Source organism: Gekko japonicus, unplaced genomic scaffold (assembly GCF_001447785.1).
Source record: "Gekko japonicus isolate JY-2015 unplaced genomic scaffold, Gekko_japonicus_V1.1 scaffold148, whole genome shotgun sequence".
Classification (NCBI taxonomy): Eukaryota; Metazoa; Chordata; class Lepidosauria; order Squamata; family Gekkonidae; genus Gekko; species Gekko japonicus.
This window is the reverse complement of record NW_015170892.1, coordinates 1,644,532-1,661,621: the sequence shown is the minus strand read 5'-3', so window position 1 is coordinate 1,661,621 and position 17,090 is coordinate 1,644,532. Positions and strand designations below refer to the sequence as shown.

Below are 17,090 nucleotides of genomic sequence, written 5' to 3'. Positions count from 1 at the left end.
CAGCAGGTCAGGGCACTTCACTGAACTAGATCAATCTTATAGTCTCTGTTCCAGTTGGATGGCTACCTGCCAAGAGAGACACAAGGACAGTAATCAGTAATGTTCCATACTAGGAATAAACAGCAAGTGATCTCCCCATGGTGCTCTTGCTGTCCTCTCAGCTCCCCCCAACCCACTTGGATTCCTACATTGTGGGATACCCTTGTTGGGGACATAGTGTACCCGCTAAGGCAATACTTACCCCTATCTTGTAGAGATTTGCATTGTAACTGTGTCTGTACTTTATACTCGGGCTCCACAATGAGAATTTGATCCTACAAAACAACAGGTATCATAAATGTTAACTAACAAAAGTAAAGAAGTGGCCACTATTCACAAAGACCTGTACTTGTGCTCCCTGTGTCCTGCACAGCATGTTGTCAAGCTGACAGTGAGGTGATATACTGCCAGCATATATGCATGGTGTGGCGGGGGGGGGCTCCCTTTGTACACTGCACACACTTATTGCTAGTAACTGTTGAAGGAGAATGGGCTGTTGATGCAATATACAGGGTAGGTACATGTGGTGGAACATTAAGAAATGTTTGCAGCAATTAAAGTTTGAGGAAGATGCCCCAACTTGCTTACCTGTGTGAGGTGCATTATCCTTGCTACTCCAGTTGGAGGAGTGGAGCCTCCACTTTGATGCTTGTGTCCTGGAGGAGGAGTACCTGCAAGACTTCTGAACAGAGAACCGTTAGAAATTTGCTGCATCACTGTTTGCTCTTCTCCTTGACTGTGTAAAGTGCTCCCTTTTTGTTCAAAGTGTCCTTTCTCTGGATTTCCCATCCACGGTGTCCCCCAGTATGCATTCTAGAAGTGCACAACACGGAGTCAGAGAGATGCAGCCCCATGTTGCTCTTCTGAGCTATGGGTGTCCTGGCTGGAGTCAATATTATAGTGCTCTAGAGAGCTATGAAAACCCTACAGGAATAGTTGGTACACTAAGCTGCCCTATGACCATAGAAGAGTAGATGGGGGGGGGCTCTATTACTTCTCTGGAAAATTTTCTCATTAAGCACAGTTGCTAATAAGAAATATTATCCAGGGTGCAGGCAGCACACTAGAGAGACCTAGGATTCCAGCCTTCCCTACTACTCGGACATGTCTCTGATGCTGCCAGATTCTGCACCAGTTTCTTTTTTTAAAATTTATTATCTATTTTCACACACAACATAAACAATCTAATACCCAATCAAACAAATAAAAAACTATTAACAATTTTACAGAATATACATTTGACTTTGTTACAGCTACTCATACACATTCAGTTAACGTAATACCTACAAAGAAAAAATGACCTCATAAACCAATCACAGTACCATATCTATAATATAATGTACGTATTATAATAAGAATTAAGATTTTGAGTATTTTGGAATTACATCAAGCCGCGTCAGGAAGTCTAATATAATAAACCACATTTCTGCAAAGTCATTGTGAGGTGGGCTTAACTCATATTGACTAATCCGGTATGTAATTTTTACCATTACATAAATCTCCCATATCTTCTGATACCATACTGTGAGCGCAGGTGGATCCGAACACTTCCATGTTGTAGCTATGGCTGATTTTGCTGCCATCAAAAGGATAGAGATAAGTTTCTTCCTGACCTGCAGTACTGAGACTTCTGACCAACAATTCAAAAATATTAGTGCAGGGGAATAGGGCACTTCATAACCAGTTATTACAGATTTTTGATCCCTTCCAGAACAGCTGAATTTTCTCACATTGCCACCAGCAGTGTGCATAGGATCCCACCTGCCCACATGTCTTCCAACAGAGTGGTGAATATGACTTATAGTTACGTGAGAGTTTTTGTGGAGTTAAATACCAGTGAGTCAGAATCTTGAAGGTTTGGATTTTCACACTTAGTACTTGCAAGGAGAAAGTGTTTGACCTCCAGATTTGTGACCAGTCCCTTTCCTTTTTTTTTTATGGCCCCCCGGTAGGGGATTTTTTATTTGCTACTAAAAACTACAACGAAATTAGGGAGGGAATCTACACACTATAGGAGAAAGAAAAGAAAACCCACTAAAAACCCAAGGGTTGGAGGTCACATACAGCTTGTAAAAATTTGCTTAACAATAGTAAAAAGCTTTCTTTAACATTGAGAGTGATCAATAATCATAATAGCTTGTAAAAACATCCCAACAAATCTGACTATATGAAGAGTAGTCCAGGAGAATCGCTATTTAACTTACTAGACACGTACAGAGAACAATGGCATCTCATTTAACCATTATTTTCCCCTCTACCATTAAAGGAAAATTAACAATAAGTCTCCCTCAGTAGATATTACACAATCTCATTTTCTCTTCCATTGCTGTTTTCCTCTTTCTTCTTCCCTGTGGCACCCTCTTGCTGTATCAGGAACTGGCCATCTCGAAACAAAGTCCCTTCTCCTTTTTCCAGGACTGTTCTGCTTAAATTCTTGCCTTCAGTCATAGGGGTCATTCCAATTTGCTTTTCACTGCCCGACTTGAAGAGAGTCTCGTCACTTTATTGTCCAGCAGACTTAATCAGGATATAACCATGGAGGATACTCCTTCGCTTTAAGCCTCACTTATGGTCTGCATACAGGCCCTTCAAATTGCAAATGCCCATTTGACTCTCTTCTTCGATCCTGGAAGCCCCTATGATCATTGGTTAGATGCTTCTCCAATATTAACACAGTCCTTTTAAAAGCAACAGCTGACATGTAGCAGAGTTCTTGCATAGTACCTCATTTATACCAACAGGGGACAAATGCTTAAGACACAGTTTTCAAGAGTCTATGATTATTTCTGATCACATGGTTAACCAGCAGCTCTTCCACTTTCTGAAGAAAGCTTGGATATTGCTTGTTGCTCTTACTACATTGTTCTTACATTTTTAGGGATGTTTACTTTTACAAAGTTTGCCAAAGTCCCCAATACTTGCTTCAATGCTTAACTGCCTCCTGGAATCTCTCCGTACAGGCCATTGCCACTTTTAAACATGCCACCCCCTTCTTCTAGCTCCGTAACGCTTATAAACAGTTCTTAGTGGAGGAGAGTCCCATCTCCCCCCTCGCTTTTTCCCAGGGGGCTTTTGGTTTGTTGTTTCGTTTCAACTTTACTCATATGTAGATCAAGTAGATCTCGCCGACAAATATGCTTATTTGCTGCTCGACCTCTACTCGCTTGATGGGGTGTGCGTAGCTTAGTCCTTGCCGGAACACAGCAGAGAGACCATCGGAGCAAAGGGACGCCTCAATTTCCCGACAGTGTGCCGGGAAAGAGGTGACCCTCAGCGCTCCATGACTGGAGACCCTTTGCAAGGGTCCCCGGGGAGCGCGGACATTTGCACCCCCTCTCTAACTGCTGGTTTGCATGCCGCCTCCCTGGGAGATCCCAGGAGACACAGCCGCCATCAGCTCGCCGAAACCCCGCCCCCCGACCAGTCCCTTTCCGATAGTGACATATTACAATCCTTTTTCCACAAATTCTGATACAATATAGGACTATTATTTTCTAATTTTAGTACAATTTGATAAATTTTAGAGATCAGTTTACAGTTACTCATCAAGCAGTTTTGGATAATTTGTTCGCATTCCGTTAATAGAGCCAACAGTAAGCTAGTAATATTTAGACTATCACAAAGGTTTTTCAACTTAAGATAGAGAAACCATAGTATTTTCTCCCCAAGCTTGTCTTCCAACTTTACTTTATCAAGGATACCATGTTTAGTGGAGCTGTCATTCTAGTAATAATAGAGTGTTTCCATAACTCAAGGAGGGCACAATTTTCTCCCTCTGAAAACCAATCTTGATTCAAAAATGAAGTGAATCAAGATATGAATGGCAACAGCCTTTTCCCTCTGGAACCCTAAACACCTAAGAATAGAGGAAAGTACTCTATTTGTATTTATCAATTCAGGCCTGGGTTGCCTTTTATTCCCGATGGCATCTGGTATTGATTTGAGATAGGTATGTTCTAACTGTATTGTTACCCAATCCAATGGATTCTCCCTTCTCAACATTTTTACAATGTTAGATAGCATAAGTTTTCAAGTTTGGTGAATACATTTTCAAGTTTGGGAATGCCAGTCCACCCTGATGTGTTGGTCTGCACATAGTATTAAAGGCTATGCACGATTTTTGTTTTCTCACATAAAATTGTTCAGAGCATTCTGCCATATCCTCAAAGTTTGGGGGGGGGGATTCCCACTGGAATCGCCTGGAAGAAAAATATAAATTTGGGGCGCAAGAATGACTTAATAAGGTTACATCTATATATCCATGAGAAACTTATTTTTTCCCATTTTCCCAGAATTTCAATGGTGTGGGGCTTGTGTGGCACAGTCTGCAAGTTACTGTAATAGGGCTTAGTCAGTATCCTAAACCATTTAGAGACAGAGTTCAGGACTGCACTGTTCAGGTACATTTCCTGAATAAAATTTATTGAGCTACACTCTATTGAAAAGTATATGGACAAGGAAAAGAGTAACCTATATAGAACGTAATAATTTATAATTCCTTTAGTCTTGATTAAATGATGGAATCCTGTGGAGTCTCATGTCACAAATTACCCCTAAGAGCAAGTCAGTATTTTCCCACCTTTTTTACAATGGTTCACTTCCATATGGAAATTTTTAAATGAAAATAAGTCCCATGCTTTTATCAGTTGTTCATGCTGAACATTACCATTACATTTCTACGCTTAGAATACCTCAAAATATCTGCTATACAATGTTTCATTATTCATATAGGATTTTTTCTTTTTCCACATTGCCTTACATTGAAAGATACTTAAGTATTAAGGTATCTTTCCCATATAATGTATTAGAGAGTTTATGCTGAGTGTTAATAAGGGCAAGGAGTCACATACAAAACACTACTTTCTGAAAATATCAGTTTTTATATTCTTTTTAAGAAACTGCTACATTTGTAATAAATGAAAGGTAAGGTGAAGCTTTGAAATCAAACAAATTAAACTGAGCAAGGCTTTGGTAAGTTTTTGTTTTTATACAAAATTATCTGGCAATAACCAACTATGATTACATACAAAATTGTCACATGCTTCGCAAAACAAGAAAATATGAACCATCTGAACTAATGTAAGTGGAAAAGGAGCACATCATTGTTAAAGGCAGAATTTTTTTAAAAAGGATAAAGTGATACGTTGGAGCTGACAGAACTTTCTTAGAGTCTACAGTGAAAGTTTAAGAAAAGCAGTATAGAAAAGCTCCCCTTTACACATCCACATGCACCTCCAGATTCCTTAATCAAACTTAAGAGAGGGAGGACAGGCAGCAAGAATGTGCGGACTCCCCCCACTCTACAGAACAAATTCCCAGTATTGACCTTAACTCCAATTAATGTGTTCTCCACTCTCCCTGCAGCAGATGTAGAATTTCTTTTTCTTATATCTTCTACCTCATACTACTTCTTAACTTATTAGTTTTAAGTAGATTACTAAAATGTAAAGAACTAAACCACATTTAAATGGCTGCAAAAATCAATTGCAAACATGTAATATTTAACAGCTGAAAGAGTGATAGCTCTGTTATCTTCTAATAAAAGACATAATGTCTCCCAACACCATATAATCTATATTTGGAGCAAAGGAAAAATTAAAAGATTTCTACCCTCAGAAAAATGACTTTCAAAAGTCATGTGGTACAGAGTGTACCTGTGCCACCGTCACATATTCTATCAGAGTATGGTATCTTAAGATACCTCCTTTGCAAGACTCTAGATGGTAAGGCATTTACATGCACCAACATAAAGGCATGCCTATACTGAGGAACGGTCAAATATGAACAGTAATAAGGAGCTGGCTAGATGGAAGATCACCAACAATTTGAGTAGAGCAAACACATCATGTTCTACAGCTTTTACTGTTGTAATCACACCTAAAGTTCCTTATTCATTTTCATAGCTTCCTGTCGGGTGATTGAATGGAATCCAAGGAAAGACTGAGGAGCTGGAGTCATTGCTCAACGTGTATCCCAATTGGAAACATAAGAATCCTCTCTGATCAAGCTGAAGTAGCCCTCTTGGATGTCAGAATGTATAATTTTGACTTTTAAGAGAAAAAGCCTTCAACCAAGCCCAAGCTTCAAGAGATGATTGTCCTAATTCAGCTCAGAGGGTTATCCCCGCTACAAAATTTTTCTAATTTTCTATAAGAACTGAATCAAAGGACTCCCCCATTTTTGTCAATCCAGATGCCAGCTCCATATAACCTTTTCAGTTTTAAATATTGTATATTTTTACATTATGAGGGTCCCCCCCCCAGTGCTCCCCCAAATTTTCCAATTTTTCCATTGGAAAAACAGAAAATCCTCAAACTTTTTCATGCTATATCTTTGGAAAGAGTTAAATGCTTGACAGGACAAGGCTTTTCCTCACTCAAAAACAGAAAATATTTCATAGAAGTTGGTTTTTCAGTGCTCCCCAACATTTTCCATGGAGCAGTTGTCCTCAGGGACCCCGCCAAAAAAACAACCCTTTGACATCTATATGACTGAAAGGCTCTGTGGTGGAAAGGACTGGAAGACACCCATCTTAATGCCACAATGTGAGCATCAGGCAGACAAGAGACAGAGCAGATTGTTCTGAAGACAAAAACCTGCCCCTCTATTACTGAATGGGAGCTGGAGCTCCCTTACCTTGAGCTGAGGAAGGGAAAGGGGATGACAATGCATATGTCAGGTGCTCTAACTCATTTCCTTTCCCACTCAGTTCCGAAGGCCTTTGAGACCCAAGCAAGAAAGGAATGATTGAGGTTTGCAACTGAAATCTGTCCAGACTCAGGAACTCCTTTTTTTCCTTCTGGCATCTCATCTGCTGAACTGTCTCCTTTTCTTATTCCTACAGAAGCAGCACAGTCAATTTAAACTGGATCTTTTTCTGCCATGGTAAGAACTGCAGGTAAATTAGTAGTAAAGGAAAAGAGAGAAAGAGGGAAGGAGATGGAGTGCAGCAGCAAGGGAAAAAACTCTGAAACCCCTATTCTCCTTCCTCTTCCTCTTAGAATGGTCCTTTCTCTTTCAGCCTAAATTTCACATCATTTCTGCTTTTAGCTTTTGGGTAAAGAGATGTACCCCATTCATCCTGAAATGTATTCAGTATTCCACCTGTAAAAGATGCACAATAAATGTTTTTCATCACCAATCCCCATTTCAACCCACAAGAAAGCTTAATCATCAACCAACTGACTGAATTAACCCAGTTAGTGGTTCAAAGATGTTTGCTTTGAGAAATGGAAACAAAAGAATTCATCTAATACTTCGGCAGCCTCCTCTATCTGTCCCAACACAACCTCTACTTCTTCCTCTGCACCTGTTCTCTCTCCTGCTGCCCTCCACCTTCAAACTCCCTATTCAACATGATTTGCATGCCCTTGCCTTCTCTCTTGGAGAAATATGACTTGACCCATTTTCTGCTCTTTTATTACATGTATTCCAATGAGTATTTTCCTCTTACTTTGTATCTGAAAATAAATCCTCCATAGTAAACACAGAAACATTAACTATAATAACATTTTGTTCTTGAAGTCTGAATTCTAAAAGGAACTTAATTGTATACCATAAATTGGACACAGAGAGCCAGTGTGGTGTAGTGGTTAGCGTATCAGACTGCGATCTTTGACTCAAGGTTACCCAGTGAGCTTCCATGGCAGAGTGGGGATTCAATCACAAACTCTCAGCCTAAACTACCTCACAGGGTTGTTGTGAGGCTAAAATGGAGAGGAAGACAATGTAAGCCACTCTGGGCCCCACTGAGGAGAAAGGCAGAGTACAAATGAAAAATGAATGAAAATAAAATATCTTACAATAGCACATACCTTGCTACAGAAATCTAATTGGAGAGAGCAGTACCACCTCTATAACAGGAACCTTTCTCCTACTCTTATATGTCCTTTATTCCACCAATTGGACATACCCCGATAAAGTCGCAGACAACAAAGAGATTCCCAGATATGCAAAACAACAACAAAAACTCTGATGCAACAACTGGCATGGGTGAGTGCCAGATCTCTCAATCCTATGTGCCTACCTGCAAGCAAAGTGGACTGGAACGGTGGCCTGTGGGCAGGGGATGCAGAATTGGTTGAGTGCTGCTCTCCACTCTGAATTTGCTTCCTGAAAGGCAGACCATTGGCCACACCTACGAGAGGGGTAGCTAGGAATGAAATGCAGGAGAAGAGGAGACAAAAGCTGGGAGCAGAGAACAGTGAAGCACATCAAGAGAAAAGGAGAAGGCTGTGTGGGAAGAGCAAGGGAGTGGACCAGAGATTAAGGCCAACATAAGGAACAGATTGGAATACCATAAGGAGAGATTAGAGGAGAAACTGAGAGGGTAGAGGCTCCATTGTGGAGAGAGGAGGCAAGTTGGAGAGACAGAGAAGTAGGAGTGAGAGGATGATAGGAAGGGGACAGTCAAGCCTCAGAAACTCATTGTTTCTTCAAGCTAAAGAGCCCTAACCTCTTTAACCTTTCTTTGTAGGGAAGGTGTTCCATCCTCTTAATTATTTTAGTTGCCCTTTTCCAATGCTATAATGTCTTTTTGCGGTGCGGTGATCAGAACTGTACACAGTATTCCAAATGAGGCCACACCATTGGAATATACAAGGGCATCATGATACTGGTTGATTTGTTTTCAATTCCCTTCCTAATAATCCCCAGAATAGCATTTGGCTTTTTAATTGCAGCCGCACACAGAGAAATCACACAAGCCCATCCCCCAGTGGGACACACAGATGATTCTCAGAAATCTAGAAAACTACTAGATTTTACAACACATGCCAGATTTTGCATTCTAAAGCACAACTGCTGATCTACAGCTTTCTAGACATCTTGGCTGTAATTTCTGATACAGTGAGATAAACTGTAAGTTACTTACCCTGCTCCTCGTAAACTAGGCCCATATTTGAATGTGCATCAGCTTCTTTCCTCCCACCATCAATTTTAATTAGTTGAGCAGTTTTGTAGCACTGTTCGTAGAAGTAATTCCTTAACCATCTGTCTTCAGATTTGTTGAAGCAATAGGCCAAACTCAGTTGATTCAAATACATCTCTTCATAGTATTCTTCAATAAAAAAAAAATTTTATCTGAGAAATGCTAGAATACTTCCCAGCAAGCCTTATTGATAATTGCCTCTGTCAATCAAAACTATGTAATATACAAGCCAAACGGCATGCTTTTGATGTACCATATATGTGTATCTACTTATCTACATACACTCTCTCTCACACTCACACAGATACATAAAGATTTGCAGAAGCATTTTGCTCATACTTCCTGTGTCCCTTCTTACATGAAACCTCATTCATGTTACTCACCCTGTTCACATCTCATATGAGAGCCAGTTTGGTGTAGTGGTTAAGTGCGCGGACTCTAATCTGGGAGAACCGGGTTTGATTCCCCACTCCTCCACTTGCACCTGCTGATGTGACCTTGGGTCAGTCACAAGCTCTGGCACAGCTGTTCCTGAAAGAGCAGTTTGTGTCAGAGTTCTCTCAGCCCCACCCACCTCACAGGGTGTCTGTTGTGGGGAGGGGAAGGGAAAGGAGTGTGTAAGCCGCTTTGAGACTCCAAGTGAAGGGCGGGGTATAAATCCAATCTCTTCTCTTCTTCTTCATTCTTGATCACTTTCTATCCATCCCATTCAACCAACAGCTCTATCTGGTCTGAAAGATCTTTTAATCTAACCATTTGGAATATTGGCAAGTATTTCATAAAATGAACAGCTGAGGTTTCAAGATTTGTAGCTTCTCCCCTTTTGGCAGGTTTATTTGCATTTGGGAGGAAGTTGGCAAAACCACTACTTTTTTGTACAGTTCAATGTGTTCTGTGTTTTAATATGACTCTTCATTCATCTATTCATCCTCTTACATCTTCTTACATCTAACGCTGCTAAACCTCAATACCACAGCAAATGTTTTAAAAGGGTGTCCGGAAGGGATCCAGGAAATAAACTCAGCATATGTTAATCAACCAGTGGGCAGCCTGTTTTTCTGTCTTATTCACAACTCTTTGGATTTTATCTCCAAGATTCAAGAACCACACAAGTGCCAGCAAACATACTGGCAAGCACCATGTTGGCAATTACTACTATAATATAATTCCTCTTTCTCCACCTTTCCGTGTGTGTCACTTGATAAGCTGTTTTGTGAAACAGGGCTGATGAAAAAATGGTTCATTCTTGATCACTGTATTCCATTTATATACACACTTTTAAAATGTATGTGTAGACAATAGGAACTTAGTCCAGCATATTTTGTTTTGAAATATCATCAGAATGTCACTGCTATTCTGGCAGAATGTTATGATTTGCAACCATTCACTAATCTGCCTGAAGTGGTGATTCTTGCCTTCCCAAAGTCTCTATAGAAACCTCACAAGTCTCTCATTCTCCTCAACCTGGTTTGAAAGAAGATGAGCCCTATATTTATTCTCTGAAACTTGCCTGAGAAATCTTAAAGAGATGGCATACTTTCACTTTGAGTAGTATGGTATGAGGGACAGCAAGCAGGCAGGACATGGTCTTATCCCAGACTTACAGATAACCCTGCAATGAGTTATTAGGTGTTACAGTTACTACATGTTACATTAAATAGTCAGGCCCTTCTTAAGAATCTCAGAGGTCCAGGGATTGAATGTTTATTGTAAGGGTTCCCTTTCTTTTCATTTAATCCTGTGACATTTGGAAAAAAAATAGATTAATATAATCTGTTTCGTGTCAGATACAGGTGACCTTAAAACAGATTAATATAATCTGTTTTAAGGTCGCCTGTATCTGACACTAAAATTTAATTCAGTAGTATTTTAAGGTTTTATGCCTTGAAATTTGAAAAATGAAAAAAAGATTCCCTTGTAAATCATGACACTCTCCAAAAACAGAAGCCTTCCATTTTTTAGTGGTTTTCAGAAGTCAAATTAGATGGAACCTGAAGAACAAAAGTTAGTAGCACTCTTTATCAGTAACTTGAGGTAAGCCATAAACTATTCCTTGCAGCTATTGGCTGGGATGATGGCTCTGTTGCTCTTCCAGATCCAGGCTATCAGACTAGTATTGCTTAGTATGTGGGAAAGAAGAAAGGAGCTGATGGGCTATATGCTGATTACTTTTTTCAGGTTAAACAGGTTAATAAAAAAACCCTCTACCAAAATTAGTGAGACAGCAAATGAGCTGTCCAGTGCCAGATCCAAAGTACTGATACTACTCATCCTGGGGTAATCAAACCTGAGGGGGGGGTCTGTTCACACACTAAAACATAGTATAGTATGACAATGCTTATGTGTCCCCTAGATGTATGAGGCCTGAGGTAATCCCCCCTCTTAACACTGCATCTCCAGTCCTCAGCCTTAACAATACCATCATTAATTTTAATGGGTTATGGGCTATATGGGTTGTAAAAGCTAAAGCTAATATATCTATTCAATGGTAACATAAAATACCATCACACACAAATAGATAAAATAAGGGAAAACAAAGAAAAATGGGGAAAAGGCTAACTGGGAGAAAGTAATATTTATAAACATAATAGCTTTAACCTCTGTGATATGGAGTATAGAGGCAACAACATTTTGTAAAATGATGCAAATGAGTTGAGGTTAAGTACCCTACAATTCTCAAGAGAGGTAAGTGACCTCCCGCTGACTGTTGTTACTGTTTAGCCTTGACTGAATGAACTTTAATGCAAACCTCAAATGTTTGTCCTTCCAGTGAATAAGAATAAGCAGTGCACAAAGATAACATTTCAGTATAATTATCACAAACACAAACTGACCAAAACAAACTAGAGATAATGAATAAAGCACAATAACTTAAACTTTTTTTTCCATATAGGAAAGGTCTCTTTGTATTTTTAAGAACCCAGAAAGATCATGAGACAGTTGAGAAAGAACAGGAAACTGTTCCTTTTGGTTCAAAACATCTTTGTCTACCACTATTAGCGTAGTTCAAGACTAGTTTCTAATCATTTTTCAGTTTTGGTGTAGTGGTTAAGAGTGTAGACTCTAACTTGGGAGAACTGGGTTTGATTCCCCACTCCTCCACATGCAGCTGCTGGTGTGACCTTGGGTCAGTTACAAGTTATTTCAGAGCTGTTCTCTCACAAGCAGTTCTCAAAAGAGCTCTCTCAGCCCCACCTACCTCACAGGGTATCTGTTGTGGGGAGGGGAAGGGAAGGTAAAAGGTAAAGGTAAAGGTTCCCTTGCTCGAAAGCCAGTCGAATCCGACTCTAGGGTTGCGGTGCTCATCTCCGTTTCAAAGCTGAAGAGCCAGTGCTGTCCGAAGACGTTTCCGTGGTCATGTGGTCGGCATGACTAAACACCAAGGCGGACGGAACGCTGTTACCTTCCCACTGAAGTGGTACCTATTTATCTACTTGCAATGTCTTGCTTTCGCACTGCTAGGTTGGCAGGAGCTGGAACTAGAGACAGGAGCTCACCCTGTCTTGCGGCGCCCGGGTCTTGAACTGCTGAACTACTGACCTTCCACAGCCTGCAGTTCAGCGTCTTAACCACCTACCTCACAGGGTATCTGTTGTGGGGAGGGGAAGGGAAAGGAGATTGTAAACCGCTCTGAGACTCCGTCAGGTAGTGAATGGCAGGGTATAAATCTAATCTCTTCTTCTTTTCTACATAGCCAATCTTCAAAATATGATGGATTTTGCTGCCCCACTAAAGCAACTAAAATATTTGTTGTATAGGTGTCAATAATAGACAATGTCAAATCAAATGAGGAAAGCTAGCCTAGAACCTTTCTGCCTGTCATGTTCAGTGCAGGATTTTGTTTTGTTTTCCTGAAGAATTCTGAAATGTGAACACCTAATCTATACAGGGAATTGGCACAATTCAGACACAGGCTTACCACTTCAGCGGCAACTACGTCTTATGAGTATGAGCTGCTTGTAACTGTTTTGTTAGCAAATTCAGTACAAACACTCAAAATTGGCCAGACACCAGAACATACTGTGAAATGAAATATTAAGTGTTCTTTATTCAGATTCATGCTAGCCTCTTTCTGCCTCTGTCCCACTTGTTTCCATATCAATTAGAAGTCTTTGAGTAACTCCCCAAAATCGTTACATTCTTCTATCTTGGAGAGTTAAAACAAAACAGTCCTCAAAAATAGCGACAGCGATAAGAGATTCTTCAGGCATTTTACATCCAAAACCTAATGACACAGCACAGCTGTTTGCTAAGTACTACCAAAAACTTTATACCTCCAAATGCCCATCTTCGACCTCCATATTAAGACTACTTATATTTTAATGTACACATTAAAAAATTGACGGACCATCATCATTCTCTTCTGATTCGACCTATTGAGATGCAAGAAATTTTGGAAACCATTAAATCCCTGAAAAATAACAAATCAGCCGGTCTGAATGGCTATCCTCCTGAATTCTACAAAAGGTTTGCTTCCATTCTTGTTCCTCTATTAACGGACACTTATAATGAGCTCTTCACAACCGGATCCCTCCCTCCGTTGTGACACGCGGCCTCCATTGTAGTCATTCCCAAACCAGGAAAAGTTCTCACCACACCAGCCTCTTCCCGTCCTATATCACTGCTTAATCAAGATTACAAAAATTTCACCGCTATCATTGCACGCAGACTAATCGACTTCATCACAGAATACATACATCCCGACCAATTAGGATTTATGCCTGGAATAGACTTAACAAACAACATCTTCAAAACACTAAATATCATCTCTTCATGCACAAAGACAAGTCCTGAAGCATTACTTCTTTCATTAGACATCGAGAAAGCGTTTGATACTTTAGAGACCTTCTATCTCCATACCTTACTGAAACATATGAACGTTGGTGACACTTTTCTCAAATTAATAATGGCATTGTATTCCCACCCCATGGCACAAGTAAAGGCTAATGGAACCATTTCAGAGACATATACGTTACATAGGGGAACATGGCAAGGATGCTCTCTATCCCTTTTACTGCTTGCAATAGCCCTGGAACCCCTCGCAGCCAAAATACAACAAAATTCCAAGATCCATGGTGTCAAATTAGCCACATATGACTTTAAAATGTGCCTATTTGCAGACGATATGCTTATTTATCTGACAGATCCAATCAAATCTCTTGCCCATCTTCAAGACACACTCTCAAGTCCACAATCTTACCTTTATATCTTAGATCCCCCACACTACCTGGTTTGAAATCAACATACTTGTACCAGTAGATAGATAAGCCTCTTCCCGATTTGGGAGTTCTTCTCTCATCCTCTATGACAACATTGTTGAAATTCAATCATCTTCAGAAATTTCTTGAAATAAAAGCCAATCTTAACAAATGGGATCATCAATCCTTCTCATGGCACTGTTACCACCAATGACCTGCCTTGTTGTTTGGGGAAATTAGCTATACGGCAGAATAGGCCAGATGGGTACAGGAATCGCACACCACTTGTATACCAAGGTCCGGCACAGTAGGAAAACTCCAGATTTGAAGAGTAAATTAAATCGTTTTTATTAAAGTATTTCCCTAAGTACAAGCACACTAAACATTCAAAAGAGCAAGCAATACAGAACTAAGAAAGCAGAGGTAATTGATAGTGAATAGATGGGTCTGTTACTGGGAAATACAACCTGTCCAGACGTGCAGGGGTCCATGGAGATCAGATTATGACTCAGACCCAGAAGTTTGAGGATGGACTGCCAGTTGGCATCAAGGCAGAAGCACACACTCTGAGGCCATGTGTTCGCTGGGATATACCCCACTGGAAAAAAATGCAGACCAATGGGCGGCCCTGGGGGCTGGTCTCAGGTGAGAACAATAGATTACCTGGACCAATTCTGGGTCCCAGGGGTATGTGGCATCAGGATGGGCAAGGCCTAGATGTGACTAATGAGCTTCTAGAGAGGCAGGGTCTGGATTTAACAATAGAAGCCAAGTGTTGGATGACTGTACTGGGGCTGTCCATTGTGGAATGGTCTGGCATTTCCCTGGTACCAGACAAAAGGAGTGATGTTTCTTACTGTGTGGCAGGATGAACCTGAATGGCTGACCATTCACTAGACATGGAGAGTTAATATTTCCTTGATAGTCTGGCATAGGCGTAAGAATGCAGATAGGTGAAACAGGAGAGGAGGATGGAAATATGCAACACACATCATTCATGACAATAGCACAGACCAGCGGCTTTTTGTTTGCTTGCATGCAGGATGCTTGGCAGTGCAGCCAGCCTGGAGAATTCCCTTTGGCCTGAGTTTTCTCAGCCATGATGTGGTTCTTCTAGCCTCCCAGCAAGAGCCACTGTTTAAGCCAAGCCTGGCTTCATAGGGCACTGCTTGTGGAGGTTCAGAGGTCATTTTTGGAGTGTCTCTCTCTCGGGAAAGACCACCCCAGGTTCGGGGCTGATGAGGCTGGCTACAGCACAACCAATTTCATCTTATTAAATCATTTGTTCTTCCCAAACTCATCTTTCTCTTTCAAACAATACCAGTGGAGATACCTTCTAAAACCCTATTACATTGGCAAATGACCATCAACAACTTGTCCATTGGAAAAACAAACGTCCACGAATTGGATTTAAGACACTGAGACTAAGAATGACGGAAGGAGGCCTCTATCCTGACTTTACCACATATTATAAGGCAATTCTACTATCATACATTGTGAAAATCTTAAAATTTAAAGAACAAACACACTGGACCCTAACACTGGATCCCATTCTACATCCTCCCACTTTACAAGATGCCATCTGGATGGAATCCTCATCATGCCCTCATGGTCTTCATAACAACATATTCATTACAACTCTTCTCAAATTGTGGGATACCTACAAACATAAGCTGGTTCCAAAGCACTCAAGGTTTTCCTCTTTCTTCTTTCAAACTTGGTTTCCACTGGGAGCAAATCTGCAAATCGCTTCTTTATGGAGAACAGCCAAACGTACGCGGCTAAAAGACCTAGCACTGAACCACCATCTTGCACCAAAGCTTTTATTAGAAAGAAAACTTCAGCAAAAGATCCCATGGTTCTTCTGTCTTCAATTGCAACACATGACCACCACTTTACAATTGTCTGATAGCCTACACTCATCATTCAGACTTTGAAGACATACTGAACTCTAACGCCATTAATTCTCAAGGTCTTATTAAGAAAATATATCACATCCTACTTTAGCGTGATCCTATATAGCCCTTGCCATATCAACTGGCTTGGTCCCGAGATTGTGGAATCAATATTACAAATGCTCAGTGGTACAATATTTGGCATACCTCCCTAGCATCATCATCTTCAGCACATGTTAGATTACAATCTTATAAAATTCTATCCAGGTGGTACATCACACCTCAGAAGATGGCTTTGATCTCCTCCTCCAGCCCCGTACTTTGTTGGAAAGGCTGTGGTGGCACTGGCACTTCTGCACATGGTTGGTGGCAATGCCCACATGCAAGAAACTTCTGGAGTAATATTCTTACTCAGCACATTACAGGATACTCATTACCACTGATCCCCGAACTGATCTTCTTACAACACATGCGAGATCCTTCAGTTCCCAGAATCAGATCAGATCCTATTGGAAATCACCATCGATGCCATGCATAGATACCTGTTTTTTGAAGATATGGGATCATCTGATGATGGAGAAAATCATTGATAAACTACTTCAACGGGATCTGTATCCTAGGAGAACATCTTACGAGGAAAAGTGGTTCCCTTTCCTTGAATACATCCTTGAACAAGACTTACTGTCTCCTAATCCAATTTACCAACAAATGTTTTCACTTTAACCAGGTTTCATTTACAAACTTTAGTTATTTTCCTCATTCTTCTTTATTTCTTTATTCATTTAATATTATTACCTTTTTTCTTTTCTTCTCATTTTTGCAGGTGTAGAGTAGAGCACCATAAGTCACAGTGACTTCTATGCACTACTTTACTCCAACTAAGCAGCTGCACGGCTACTTCATTATACTATACTGGCACCTAATGTTTTATTTTCTAGGACATATTGCTAACAACTGAGATCATCATTGTGCATTTACAGTTATATGCTACCTTACCAATTTTACCAGTTGTACTAACTTTGATTTAGC

At 40.4% G+C, this 17,090-nt stretch overlaps 1 protein-coding gene across 1 annotated transcript in view; it reads right to left on the bottom strand.

The window, feature by feature from the left end:
* TTC29 (tetratricopeptide repeat domain 29) overlaps nucleotides 1-17,090 on the bottom strand; it is a 120,211-nt gene that overhangs the window by 76,123 nt on the left and 26,998 nt on the right. Inside the window, exon 4 of the mRNA XM_015418455.1 lies at nucleotides 8,912-9,097. Within this exon, the coding sequence (XP_015273941.1) occupies nucleotides 8,912-9,097 (186 nt within the window). The remainder of the gene's footprint in view (nucleotides 1-8,911; nucleotides 9,098-17,090) is intronic.